This window comes from Fukomys damarensis, unplaced genomic scaffold (genome assembly GCF_012274545.1).
Source record: "Fukomys damarensis isolate Sample0158 unplaced genomic scaffold, DMR_v1.0_HiC HiC_scaffold_15, whole genome shotgun sequence".
Lineage (NCBI taxonomy): Eukaryota > Metazoa > Chordata > Mammalia > Rodentia > Bathyergidae > Fukomys > Fukomys damarensis.
The window spans coordinates 14,431,808-14,446,800 of NW_022900927.1; the positions used below are offsets into that span (position 1 = coordinate 14,431,808).

The window sequence follows — 14,993 nt, forward strand, 5'->3', positions numbered from 1 at the left end:
ATAATTCAGGCTGGTCTCGAACTCACAGCGATCCTCCTGCCTCAGCCTCCCAAGTGCTGGGATTACAGGCATGCGCCACCATGCCCGGCTTTTTTGTTTTTTACTTGTTTTGTTTGTTTGTTTGTTTTGTTTTGGTACTGGGAATTGAACTTGGGTCCTTGTGCTTGCTAGGCAGGTGCTCGAACCACTGAGCTAAATCCCCAGCCCAAGCATCCATTTTTAATGTGGAAGGTACTATATAAACATAACAGACTAATTCAACATTAGTCTAATAAAAATATACATCTATAGTATATTTCACTTATAAATAATGAAACACAGAAATTGAAAACCTAAAACAATCATTATTTAGCGAGTCAGAAAAAACAGCAGAGTCAGGGTTTGTACAGCTGTGCAGAACCATAATCCTAGCACTCATACTGGAGAGGCTGAGGCTGAGGATCACTTGTGTCAACACACTTGAGGCCAGGTTGGGCAACACAGTGAGACTACCTCAGGAAAAAGAGAACGGTGCTGGGGATTTAGCTCAGTGGTTCCACCACCTGCCTCCCAAATGCAAGGTCCCAAGTTCAATCCTCAGTACCACAAAAAAAAAAAAAAAAGTGAGAATGGAATGAGCGAAAGGTAAAGACACTGAATGGCTCTGGTGGGAAAAAAATTTTAAATGGACCAAAGTCAGGGAAAGCTGATACTAAAGTCCATCCACCCAATATATTTCAGCCTCAGAAAGAGAACAGTGAGAGCTGCAGAGACAAAGTCAACCTGGAAGTGATATATGAACACACAAACAAACTGCAAGAGAAGACGGCGAGGGAGCAGTTCAGTGATGAAACAGTATACTTGACTAGCACATCTCAGGTTCAGTCCCCTGGACAGAAAAACAAAATGTGAGAGAAAGGTGAATATTTCAATTCTAACTGCTCTAGAAATCTCTCCAAATAAAGCTATTAAATACTTCATTAATACTTCAGACAGGACATCTTCAGACTTGAAGAAGGGTATTAGCTACTCTTTTCAGTCTTTTGCCATATCAAGCATATGGCTTTTTAGCTGACAAGCGTTTTTACCTGTCTATTGTCTACTTGTAGTGTATACAATGTATAAGCCAGAGGTCACTGTTTCAGTAGAAATCAAAGTGTTTTATTAACTAGCCTACAAAAAATACAGAAGCAAGAATGAATCCGAAGCTGATATGGTATGCAAGATTTCTGTCTTAAAAGTGAATGAGTAATTGAAGGTCTTTCATTACATCATTCAAAAGTTATTAAGCCCTAGGCCACCATATACCACAAGAATTTAAGAGCTAATTTTTCTTCTCCAAGAAATAGTAAAACATACTTTGATTAAAACTGAAGTATGTATCATAGCATATACAATTTTAACATACTATATGTAATAGTTTATGAATTTACACATTCACTACAGATTTATTTATAGATATATATAAATATGGCATAAAACTGGTGTACGCTAAAAATAGAAGACTTTAAAAACCAATTCTTTTTTTTTTTTTTTCCTGGTAACAGGGACTGAACTCAGGATCTTGAGCTTGTGAGGCAGGCATGCACCACTGAGCTAAATCCCCAGTGCCAAAAAGCCAATTCTTGCCGGGGATTTAGCTCTGCGGTTCAGTGGCCTGCCTTGCAAGCTCAAGGACCCAAGTTCAATCCCCAGTACCAAAAAAAAAAAAAAAAAAAAAAAAAAAAAAAGGCCAATTCTTAACAAGATATATTGGGCTGGGGATTTAGCCCAGTGGTTCCGCTGCTGCTTGCCTCACAAGCACAAGGACCCGAGTTCAATCCCCAGAAACAAACAAACAAAAAAGACATATTTATATAACTATTTTCTTCATTGCCAATATCATTACATAACTTAATTTTATTTATAAATTATAGCTGTACAGTTGATCATTTCTATGTATATTCTTTTTTTTTTCCATTTTTGAGACAGGGTCTCACTTTACAGTGCAGGCTGGCCTTGAATTCATGGTGATCCTCCTGCCTCAGCATCCCAAATGCTGGGATTATAGGCATGTACAACCATTCCTAGCTCTATGTATATTCTAGCAGATATTTTAGAATTTTAAGATTTAAATCCAGAAATTCAAATTTTTAAAAATTCATGTATATTGAAAGTCACCATGGCATCACCAGTTATGTATAATGATTATAAACAGAACTACTAAAAAACATACTTAACTATCTTCAAATTTCTATTACCAATTTGCAACCTTCATTTTTCAAATCTATAAAAAGGGAAAAAATATATTATGAAAATATAATGATAAACAATGCTAAGAACTAGTGATTCAAAAGTACCTGCTCAATTTGCTTTTTCTCAAATGCAATCTTTGAAGGGCTAGGCACCAAACTGGGAGTGAAAGTTTGTTTTGGAATATATCTGTCAGAAGACAACTCTGTTGAAAAGGATGGTACAGTAAAACTGCAGTTTTCTGTTCTGCTGAACTGAGGCTCAAATATGCTATGTGTGTCCGTAACTTGTGATGACTACAGGAAAAAAAAAAATTTAAAAACATACAAACTAAAGAGGTCAAATAGTTAAACTTAAATAAGTGGTAAGGGTATAGGTTACAAAAGAAAACGTCTCAGGAAAAGGCAAGCCAGTTGCAGGACTCACCAAATGAAAGTGGTCATCAGCTAAGATATTACTAAGTAACTTCCTTCCCTCCGTCTTTCTAACCTCTGCTCCTGAGCACCCTCACTGCCATTCCTACATGCCTCTCTCTGATGACAGAGAATCTGGGGAACATTAACCCGCAAGCCAGGGTACACATTCTCAAGGGACTATCTCAGTGTCACTGCTACTATCATTCTGGCAACTCAAAGGGAATAAAGAAGAGCTAATAATATGGCATTGAATATTAAATAAAATTTCAAGCTTTAATCACAATCTGCATGCATTCTCAAATTAATTAAAATTCTGTTTACTAAGAAATACTTTTTGCACTTTGAAGGAAAATCATCTTGGGATAAATGTGAAGACTGAACATCTCAATCTGATAGAAAATAATACTGTCGCTTGTTTGAGGAGATTAGCTGCTCAATAAACATGTGAACTTCAAAGAAAGAATCCCCGGAGCGAATTGCCTTCTGCAATCCTTCACTAACAGGCAAAATCAAACATTATGTACATAGAGGCCCAGCCACATGACCAGCATCCCCAAAGCATTCTCATAAGCAGTCAATTAAAATGTCCGTAAGGTATGGGTTTTCTAAATTGGAAAGTTTTTTTAAAAATCAATTGAAAGAGTATAAATTTTTAAAGGATAATTTTCCCCAACATTCAAAAATGTATTCAGTGGAATGTCACAATTGTTAAAATACCTTCTGAACATTTTCTTGAAGTCTCACCTGAACTGGGCCACATCCTGTCTTGTTACTGAGTTTGTGATAGGATATATTGCTGAAAAGAAAAATTTAAGGTGAAAAAAAAAAAAGCAATACAATTAACTTTTTATACATTTAAAATTCACAATGTTCTACACAAGCATATGAGACATACAAAATTATAAGTAAATCATTCCAAAATCATAACATTACTGAGTTTTACAAGAATTAAACATTTTTATGATAAATAAAAATAAGTGTACAACAATGTAAGCCATATGATAAAGGTCCTAACAGTTTTACAAAATCACTAGGCAAACAAAAACTGGAGTGTGAAGGTAAGCACCTTGTACATTTCATAATAAATAAAACTACTAATAACTAATGTAAACACCTATTAATAAGATACCAGCTAAAACTTACTTGTTTTCTGTACCATCAAGGCAGAGTTTAGAAGGTACATGTTGAGGTGACATTGCAAGTTCTAACTCATGCTGTCTTAGAGACATTTTTATGTCTCTATTCATATTCACATGAATTGGTTTTTTAACAGTTTCTATAGTGAAAAAATATTAAATTATAATTTTAAAATAAATATTTAAAGTATTGTTAGATACATCACAGTAAGTATGCATCTAAGAAATTTTACTAAAACATACTCTAGCCATGTTAGAAAAAGTTATTACAATATTAACAACTATCATATAATTAAAAACATCCCCTCTCAATCTTACATACCCTTCAAGAATGGGGCCCCATTAATTTAGTCGTACTTTCTGTAAGCTGTTATGCCGTACGTTCTCGTAATGTTATATATGTTCTCTCTTACAGCACTTTGCACTCTTTATTGTTCTTGATTAGCTTTATCTCCCTCTCTGGATTTTAAACTATAAACAGGGAGAAGATTTGTCTCTCTTTATAGACAACATACAGTTTTGACTGTTCTGTACTTTTACCTACTAGTCTTTTCTGAGCAATGCTTTTTTTGCTCACTCCCATTATATGTTTCTAGTGGAGACTATGTTCCTTTAAAACTCTTTCTGGGCAGATAATTGGTTTAGAGGTAGTCATTTGATGAATGACAAGCCAGTGATGGAATCCAACCCTCAGGTTTTAAGTGAAATCATTCCAATACTAGGATCTGGCATGTGTAGAATTTAAAATTTGGAAACAAAGAAATAACTCTTTCTCTGTTTGCAAAACTAGGAGAAATAAGCAGTATTAGTTTCTTAAAGCCACACTGTAAGCCTTAAGAAAGCTAATAGCTTACAGGACAAAAAAATCTTAGTACTCAAGTCCCTGATTCAAGTTGCCCTTGAGGCCCATTATACCATCACCTTTCCTTCCGGTTAAATGAGTAAATATACAAATGAGTAAATACATTAGTAACTTTCTGCCTAGAAAGAGTAATATAATAACTGATGCCACATTATGGTAAAGTAAGGTCTATCTAATAAACGAAATTTATAGAACACATAATCTGAAAACAAAGACAAATGGACTAAGCAACAAATTATTTTAAACAATTAGGATTTTTTTTCAGCTTTAATTGAGTTTATTGGTACATTTTAGGGATACAGTACAGTTACATTCATTGTTGGGATCTTGTACCTCTAACAATTAGGATTTAAATTGAAGAAAGTAACCAAGTTTTAAAATAAAATTTACACCTGATTTGAATTCTACAATGCAAACTAAGAAAGTTAAATGTTATTATAGTCATATCAATGTCAAAATAAAATTGTATTAGAAAGACTTACCAGGTGCCTTTTTCTTACACGATATCTGATTTACTGTATAAAGGTTAAGCAGGTCTAAACTGACAGTGGAATTTTTGGTAGGAGACAAAACTCCCAGTAATTTCATTTTTGATTTTAACCTATTCCTTTCAAAATATTCCTAAAATAGACAAAAAAAATTAATGTACAAGATAGGTGGTTTAGAATAAAGTCATAAGTAAACAGCACTAATGCTATTAAACTACTAATACTTTTATATTTTTGTGATACAACCTTTATATGGTTATGTACAAACTAAAGTCAATTATGACAGACTTGAAACATGCCTAAAGATTCTAAGTTTCATAGCTTTTTCTAATCTTTTTCTTGTTAAATTTAACTTTTAAATTGTAACATTAAGGTATTCCCAGGTATCAAAAGGTTAGAAATTATCTATATGTAGAAAAAAATTCATAAAACTGCTAATCTGACAAGTTAAAAACTTGTTTTCCTATGAAGTACACTATCTTGCAGAAACAAAAAAGCCTTAAAAGATATAGCTAAGTGCCATTAAAAGTCAACTGAAGAAGGAAAAATATGCCTATAAGAACTAATCTAAATAATATTTAATTCCTTGCTATCCTTCTAGATGTTCATTTGTTTTTTTTAAACTTGGCCTGTACATAATTATCATTCTTCATCCAGTTTTTATTTTCTTGCCTGTTTGAACTATAATTATTCTTATCTTTGTTCTCTTTTTTCTTAATTATATCCTTAACTCACCAAGTTCAAAGGCATTTATTTATTATTTATTGAGCAACTCTTCAAAATTTTTCTCTTCACTAAATAATTCATAATGCAACTCCCTAAGCTTATTTATAAATGTGAATTATCAAAAGTGAGAAAATACCAAGCTGGCAAAAATTTTAATGCAAATAGTCACATTTGAAAGTGATTATATTATTGTATTTTTAAAAGGTTAAGGCCTTTTCAAATCAACATCTTGGAATACTGTCAATTACAATCAATTTTTAAGAATATTAAAAAAACTTGTAAAACTACAAAAGACTAGCCAGGTATCAAACAAAAAAAGTAAATGTTCTGTTTTACAAAGCAAATCATAGAAAAACAAATACGTTCATGTTTCATTTGAGCGATTTACTACTCCAAATTGGGAGTAAAAAATCTTTAAAAGATCACACTATGGTCCAGCATGAGATGACCTTTAGGAACTTTAGGATTACTAAATCAATATTAGATCTCATAACTGATGGTATCTTGGAATTAAGATGTTACTTCTTAAAGCACTGTATTTCCTAATGGACAAAAATCACAATGTAGAAGACAACACGATTGTAATTCAGTGTGATAAGGAATGGTACAAAACGCTTAGAAAAGGTATGTAAATCATGGTTCGGGGAAAGGGTGAGTAGGGGGCCAACAGGAAGATAGGGACAGTTTCTTAGGAAATGATTTCTAAGACTGGGATAAGTCAGTTAGCCAAAAAGGGTAGTAATAGAAGGATTCAGGGAGAGAAGGCACAAAGACTGTCTGCAAAGGAGTATACTTTCATTCCAGAGAATTATGCTCACCCCAAATCTGTGTTCTTAGGATGGACAAATGCATATGACAAAACTAGGCTCAATCTTTTCCAGTCAAGTCTCATGTGGTAGAAACAATAAGAAAACAATCCTAAGAGAATAAAGTTTTCAGAGGCTAAGAAATCAATTATAATTTGAAAACACGAACAATCAGAGACAAGAATACAATTTAAAGAATGTGTCCAAGAAAGCTTGGGAGGAGTTTGTTTGGGAAAGCTTGGGAGGAATGACAGACTATCGATGATCTAATTAAAATGCTGGACTGGCCAGGGATTTAGCTCAGCGGTTCGGTGACCTGCCTTGCAAGCACAAGGACCGGAGTTCAATCCCCAGTACCAAAATAAAATAAAAAAATAAATAAAATGCTGGACTGAAAGATACTCTTTCAATTCAACAACAAAGTTTACATACAGTGCAGCAGGCTGAGACCTCTATCAGAGGTGAGAGCAGGAAAGAGAAAAGATCAAGAGAGAGCAACTATCATTAACTGTCACTCGCTTTTCTTTACATTCTACTCCTTTCGGTCATACTAAATACACTGGGTTTTGGTTTCTTCTTTGTCTTCCTCTTTTGGAACTTTGTGTAAAAGGAACATTACTGCTTGGATTCTTCTATTAGTTGCTTCTTCTGCTAAGTATCATGTAGTCCAGGTTGATCTACACTAAATACATGTAGTTGACACATATGCACAGCCATAGCATTACTTGGCTATGACAGAACAAAGCTACTGTTAATGAATGTTCGAGATATTCCCTCTTATTCCTCCTCCCTCTCGAGGCACTTCTTTCTCCTCTTGCTATTTTATTTATTTATTTATTTATTGGTACCTGGGATCGAACTTGGGTCCTTGCACTTGCGAGGCAGGCGGAGGAACCACTGAGCTAAATCCCCAGGCACTTTTTGCTGTTTTAGAAGCAACAGCACCCCAATCTTGTAAATGTCTTCAAATGCACATGTGCAGAAGTTTCTCTTAGACGCATACTGCTCACTTGTGAGTAAACACATGTTCAAATTTACCACGTGGTATAGCCAATGCAGTCAGACAAGAGAAATGGAAGTGGAACTTAGAACTCAAGGCCGTGGCAGTACTGTACAATTCAAAGAGAATTTGAATGACAGTGCTAACACCTTGGGCAGTGAGATATCGTCAGATCTATGATATATCTTAGAACTAGCAAGATGGCAAAAATCAACAATTATCTTGAAGTCAGCCAGAGCAAAACTGGCTGGAAGACAATATTCCAGTTTCACTTAAGGGAATTTATTAATGATGGAAAAATGTTTCAGAACATTATTTACATAAAGCTAACACACAAAAAAAATTTTTCCTTACCTTTTGCTTTCTTTTTTCCTGCTTGATCAGAACCCTGGTACTACAAAGGGAGCAAAGATAAGACATAGAGTGATTACAGATTTGGTTTCTGTGATGACAGCCATTTTAGTTGAACTGAAGTTTTAAAATTAAAATCTGAACCTGTAGTGATCACTGTATTTTTTCCTGAAAAAATACCATGAAAATATACTCAGGCAGCTGTGAAGTCCAAGATCAACCTATCAGCAGATTTGGTGCCTGGTCAGGGCCCATTTTCTGGTTCATAGATGATGTTTCTCACTGTGTCCTCCTATGGTAAAAGAGGGGAGCTAGCTGTCTCTTTCACAAGCACCCTAATCCCAATTTTCTTAGGAAATCCAAGATCCAATTAAAAACACTCTACTTAAAATAAATAATTCAGCACAAAAATAAATCTGAATTATAAAACCAAGATAAGCAAACAAATGACTGAAAAGGATATATCACTGAAACAGTCTCAACTGATAGTAGTATTATTGGCCACCACCATTTTCTTTGTATTTCAAAATTCTACTGAAATCAAAAGGGAATAAAGAGCAGATAAAAATCTATTTAGGATCCAAGGACATATAAAATTTACTTCAGCTGCAACCTTTATGATGAGAGAGAAGAGATATCACAGCTTTGTGCATACATGCTGACAAACCACAGAAATTTATCTCCCACAGTTCTGGAGGCTGTGAAGTCCAAGATCAAGGTGCCAACAAGATTAGGCATCTGCTAAGGATCCGTTTTTATCTGCTAAGGATCCGTTTTCTGGTTCACAGAACATGCCTTCTCACTGTGTCCTCACATGCTAAAAGAATGAGCTATCTCTCTGGGCATCAAAGGCACTAATCTCAATCATGAAGGGTTCTGCTCTTAGGATCTAGTCACCTCCCAAAGGCCCTGCCTCCCAACACCATCACAACTGGGATTAGTATCACAACATATGAATGGGGAGGGGGACACAAATAAATACTCAGACCACAGTGCCTTCTTAAAAAAAAAAATCTAGTCATTATGGATGATCCTTCTATCAAAATAACAGTGCAATATTTAATAGCTATAAAATGTTTAGTCTATCAATAATAATGAAGTGTTATAAGTCATTCTGCTTATCTTTTAGACATGTATGAAAAGTGTCAAATTCAATATTTATATAAAAACTATAAGTAAAATGATAAAATGTATGTAAATTATGAGTATACAATATCAAAATACCTACTAATGAGTACTAAATATCTTGCACTACTCTAATTACTTCAGACATTGTACATGATAAACTCATTAAATTTTCACAGCAACTCTCTAAGGTAGGTTCTATTTCTGAAGCCAACTTATTGATGAGAAATTAAGGTATAGAGAAATTAAGTACTTTGCCTCAGGTCACACTATTAATAAGTAACAATGGCAGGACTCAAATCTAGTAAGTTTGATTTGGAAAATTTTAACCAAAACTACCTTATACTGCTTCTCAAATATGCCAAATGAGAATATGCAAAGATGTTCATTATTACCAATGGTTCTCATATACACAATGAATAAGATAGTGAATATTCCTAAACTCCTTTACTTATTAAACTTATCAATTAACATATTTCCTGTTATGTCTTAGTTGTTCATTTTGCATTTATTGAGCAAAAAACCCTTCATCTTCTGCTCTATACAGCATTATAAATACACTCTGCCATTCCAACTTCATGAAAGAAAATGGAAATTATATTGCATTAATTCACTAAATGCTAAGGCACATTTTAGAGATTAGTCTCCATCATTTTTTATTGCACAATTAGTTTCATGTTATACAGCTCTGCAGAGTTGGGGACAAGTCAAAGTCTAACTATATTCTTCATGTATACATAAATCAGTTTTGTCCAGGCTGATGTTTCATTATCTAGGACACTCTTATAGATTCTATCAAATTGTATGCACTACACAATGCCCACTCCTATGTGCCTGAGAAAAAACTTAATGAAATTAAGCCCAATAATATCTAGATCAGCCTACCAATAACTAGACCACAGTGAAAATGAAAAAGATTCTAAATGGGAAGGGTAGGGGAAAGGTAATAAGGGAAAAGAAAAAAATATGACAAAATGAAAAAATGGAAATAAAGTGTTTGTAAATAGGGAGGGGAGTACAGGGTGAAGGGAGGGCATGGACAAGGGGAAAAAAATGAGACCCAAGACCTGTCATGTAAAGGTACAAGATCCCAATAATGAACGTAATTGTACTGTATACCTAAAATGTACCAATAAACTCAATAAAAGAAAAAAAATACAACAGGAACACATCTAAATCTTCTTCTACATTAAATTACTAAAAGTATATCATATTTGATGAATAATTATGACATTCAGATTATGAAAATGTTTGGACTTTTTTTACTGTCCATGTTCTACTATCGAGTATATAACAGCAATAATTTTCTTAAAGTCAATTTAATAACATAGATGGCTAAATAATTTATATTCAGAACTTCATTGTATCCTATCAGTAATATCCTAGGAAAAAAATTACAGGGGTTTAACAAAATCTAATTTATTATGGATAAATCTTTTGATGCAATAGATATCTAGTTTTTGAACATACTGGAGGCCAAGAGAAAAATTTGAACATGTTGAATGTGATTTGTTTTTCTTCTTGTTTAATTGAATTACTATGTGGGAAAGGGAATGACATTGTAAACTAAACTGACTTGAGGCAACTTCCTTGAGTAAAGAATCCTAAATTGCTTAACAACCTATTTGAAGTCAAATAGACTGGTTGTTTGTCATTTGGAGTGCTGAAAGCGTCTATAAAACCTTCATATTTTGGTTTTTTGGAAACAAGCACCTTAAACCTAGCAGATACAATGACATTCCTTATTAATTTATATCTCTGAACAGTTATATATGCATTTGGTTAACAGTAGCCATTGTTAAATAACTTTCCAATAAAGAAAATATGAAAAGAAAAATGGAATTTGTTATTTGTAGCTTGTCTTAAGGTTCTAAAACTTGCTCTAATAAAATTAAATGTGTGCACTTAAAAAAAAAGAAAAAGATTCTGACATATCTATCATAGGTCAATTTGAGAACTATTTGAGAATTTTTGAATTATTAAGGCTACCTCTGTTATTAAAATACTGTTTGTTCATATAATCTAAATTTTTTGCCCAATATAGTGACTCTTAATTACATACATTAAAGATGATTAAAGTCAGAAGTCTTAGTTACAAACAAAAACATAACTGACTGACTAAAACAAAAATAAATACTTATTAAAAGGAAATCGAGTAGTTAAAAGACCTGCTAAGATGAGGAACCAGATTTTGTAACAAAGACAAGACAGTCTAATCAGTTGCACAATCATGCCAAAGCATGTCACAAATGGCCTCAGAGGGACACCACTGCTGCTACTAGTGAACACTAGATATCACACTGTCTGTACTATCTCCACCCCTGGACAGAGAATTCTGCCTCTGGCTGCTTTGTACTCCCTACTTCCTTGGTTACTAACTCCTGATTATCTCATCTACTTTCAAGACTGAGTATGTCAACATAAGAATGACTAGTTTTCAGGATTTACAGGGACATCTAATTATCAGCTGTTACAACATCCACTTCCAGACCCCTCCCCCATGCCCCCTTCACCCCAAGAAAGCCGCTAAACCTGTATTTGCCTCGGGTTCCAGAAAGAGCAGAACCTGGTAGACTGCTCTACGATGAGCTCATCTCAAGCACAGGCAATAATTTCAGGGAACCACATCACCTTGAAGCTGTAAGGACTCCAGAGAACTACAAAACTGAGATAATGACCAACCAAATCCCAGCCCATCTCAACTAATCCTTAAAAGCTGGCCTCAAGATTTTTTGAGTGGGCTAATCTGAATCTCTGCATCATCACAGGTCCTATTCAGTTATTCTAGCTGAAGCTAAACCTATCTATGACTCATACTGGTGCATCCTACAATTTTTATTCTGTGACATGAGTCAAGAACCTGCTCAGAACTGAGCATGGTGGTGCACACCTGTAATCCTAGAACTCCAGAAGGCTGAGGCAGGAGGATCACCAGTTCAAGCCCAGCTTGGACAACTTAGTGAGACCCTATCTCAAAACAAAAAAATAAAAAAGGCTGGAGAGGTAAATCTGTGTGAAGGCCCTGAGTTCAATCCTCTGTTTAAAAAAAAAAATTAAGAAGAACTTGTTTAGTGGGCCAGCTGAGGTTGCTGTCTCCTCTTTGTGGGGTCCCTCAGATTCTGTCTGGTGACAAGGCTCAAATGCTAGGCTGATAAAGATTACAAATGTCTTCTAAAGAGCTGTTGTACAATAAAGTTAAAGTAGGTGATGATTATGTATTTCCTAAGAGTTGCTATATATGGTCTGCTTACAAAAATAAAATAGTAATGATTCACTAAAAAGGAAACTATTTGAAACTGTATATGATATAAAAAAGAAATCATACCACAAAATTTTCATATAATTAAAAGGACTTACAAATGATTCCTCAGAAGTCATTCACTAAAACCATTATATATAATAATATATAATACTATAGTATTAAACATGCAGCCAACTTTTAAATTTTAAAGTATCCCTTTAATTTATTAAATTTTAAAATATCTCTTTGATTTCACGCAACTATTTTCCAATATATTTTACTATATGGGTAAACATTCTAAAACATAGCTCTTATTATCACACAAGGACATGACTTGCCCTAGCATGATCCCAACTTGGCTTTCAATTTTGTTTACTGTTCTGCTTCAGAAATTCATAGCCAAAAAAAGCAAAACATATACACAGAGGGACTTTTCCCATCATACTTTTATATTCAAAACTTTCACTATCTTCAAGATTCCATTCAAATGCCAATTTATTCATGAAATTTATGCATGCTTTATAAAAGTAACTTTTATCAGTGTTGCTAATTTTTGTCTTAAAATGTGAATTATCATAGATTTAGAAGTGAGATGGAGCATGGAATGAGGTTCACCATTTTAACAGTAATTATTACTCTGGAATTCAGATAGCTAGTTAAATACACTGCAATCATTTCATTCAATGAAAGTATGAATGAACATACTAGTTGACATTATACCTATATAAGAGAAAATGAACATCTTTATAGTTATTCATAAAACACTACAAGTTACTCATTCTCATAGGAAGAATAAAGATATTTGATATACTATACTTTGCTAAGAAAGAAAGGAAGAAAGGAAGAAAAGGAGAGAAATGTAAAGGAGTTAAGGTAGGGAAGGAAAGGAAGGAAGGAAGAGAAGGGAGGAGAAAGAGAAAAAGAAATGAGACAGGGAAAAGGAAACCATGATGGCTGTAGAAATTCATCAGGAGTTCCACCCCTTGCTATTCTTTCTAATAAAATTTAAAGAAAAATGCTAAAGAAATACTGTTTAAATAAGAAAAAAGACATAAAAACAACACAGCTGCCAAAAAAAAAAAAAATAACCTGTAAACGTTACACAGACTTTAAGGAATTATTGAAACTACAAGGAATTAAACATTATGGATGTCATACTCAGAAATGCCTTACATTATCAGTCTTAATTTGTTCTGTTTCCTTTTCTGTTTTTGTTTGCTGATTATGTTGCTAGGAGTTATGCTGCTATGTAAAGAAATTGCTTCAGAATGGTAAGATCTTATAATAATATCTTAAACAGAGTTGTAAAATGTAAAGAAAGCTAATAGAGCAAAGACCAGCAAATGAAAAACTTCCATGCTTTTTGCCATATTAAAATTAATATAAAACATTAAAATCTAACATTACTAGCTAGTGGGCTTATTAAGATTCAAGACAGTAACTAGCCTAGAAAAAGTACTTACATTGGTTTTCCAAAAAACTAAAGCAGGTCAACCTGATGTGTTAGGAATAGTAATGACGTATGTTAGAATGTTATGCCTTTTAAACGCATTTCTCCTACAATAAACAAGGAAGGATTTTAGAGATGTATAAATTACATAAAGAATTTTAAAAATTTTGATACATAGCAGAAATTTATGCGACACTCAAAATTACAAAACCTAATTAAGTTCTCAGGACTAAATTATTTCCACAGAAAATACTGTACCACAGTTATAGGCTATACATGTTCATAAACATGAACAATCAATACATTGGAAAAAATTTTAGAAATGCGAATAAAACTGCAATTCAGAAGTATATTTCAAGCTGTTCATATTACTATTAAACCAGGAAGAAAATGAACATATTCACAGTTCCATTCATATTATTTCTAAAATTTAGAATTATTCTCAGAACATTTAACACAGTTCCACTAAATTTAATAAAATAGTACTTAGGTGCAATTTGGCAATCACTTTATAATTAAAATAGTACATTTTCCACACAAACATTCTGAATAGTCTTTCTTACAGGTAGCTATAGATTTCAATTTTAAGAAACATTATAATTACAAAAAAAACCCTCAGACTTATATTTTAAAATCTTAAATAACTGTAGGCAATGAACTGAGACAAAGTGCACAGTTAAGGTTAAAGAGGTATCTAATAAGTCCTTTTAGTTGTTCCTATTAAAAGAAATGTTTTAGGGGCTGAGGATTTAGCTCAGTGGCACTGCACCTGCCTCTCAAATGCAAGGTCCTGAGTTCGAGCCCTGGTACCAAAAAAAAGAAAGAAAGAAATGTTTTACTAGTAATGATGACAGTGATGATAATATCCTGAAATATGTCAAGAATATTATAAACTTCAGCAATAGTACTAAGAATATATTAGTTTTAGCAGCTAACAATTATTGACTGTTACATCAAGCACATCACATATTGAAAGAATCATCATTACCAAAACTCAAAAAACTTCCAAATAATTCCATTCAACCAACTGGGTTAATCTTAGCATTACTAACTATACTATCACCACCTAAAACTAAATAACATTTATTCATGCTCATTATATAGAAAGAAATACCAAGGTTTTTAAATTTACTATCTTGAGTAAAAGGAAAGCTAAATAATAATTTCATATCACTTTTTTG

At 33.4% G+C, this 14,993-nt stretch overlaps 1 protein-coding gene across 6 annotated transcripts in view; it reads right to left on the reverse strand.

Moving 5' to 3' along the window:
* CUNH12orf40 (chromosome unknown C12orf40 homolog) overlaps positions 1-14,993 on the reverse strand; it is a 75,994-nt gene that overhangs the window by 54,974 nt on the left and 6,027 nt on the right. Inside the window, exons 2-8 of one of the 6 annotated variants that reach the window (XM_033763597.1) lie at positions 13,826-13,857; positions 8,000-8,039; positions 6,658-6,757; positions 5,108-5,246; positions 3,771-3,903; positions 3,372-3,423; positions 2,319-2,507 (exon numbers count right to left, since the gene is read on the reverse strand). In XM_033763597.1, the coding sequence (XP_033619488.1) occupies positions 2,319-2,507; positions 3,372-3,423; positions 3,771-3,903; positions 5,108-5,213 (480 nt within the window). In that variant the 5' untranslated portion in view covers positions 5,214-5,246; positions 6,658-6,757; positions 8,000-8,039; positions 13,826-13,857. Of the gene's footprint in view, positions 1-2,318; positions 2,508-3,371; positions 3,424-3,770; positions 3,904-5,107; positions 5,247-6,657; positions 6,758-7,999; positions 8,081-13,825; positions 13,920-14,993 lie in introns of those variants that run through there. The other 5 variants (XM_033763595.1, XM_033763596.1, XM_010615427.3 and 2 more) reach the window with 5 other exon arrangements.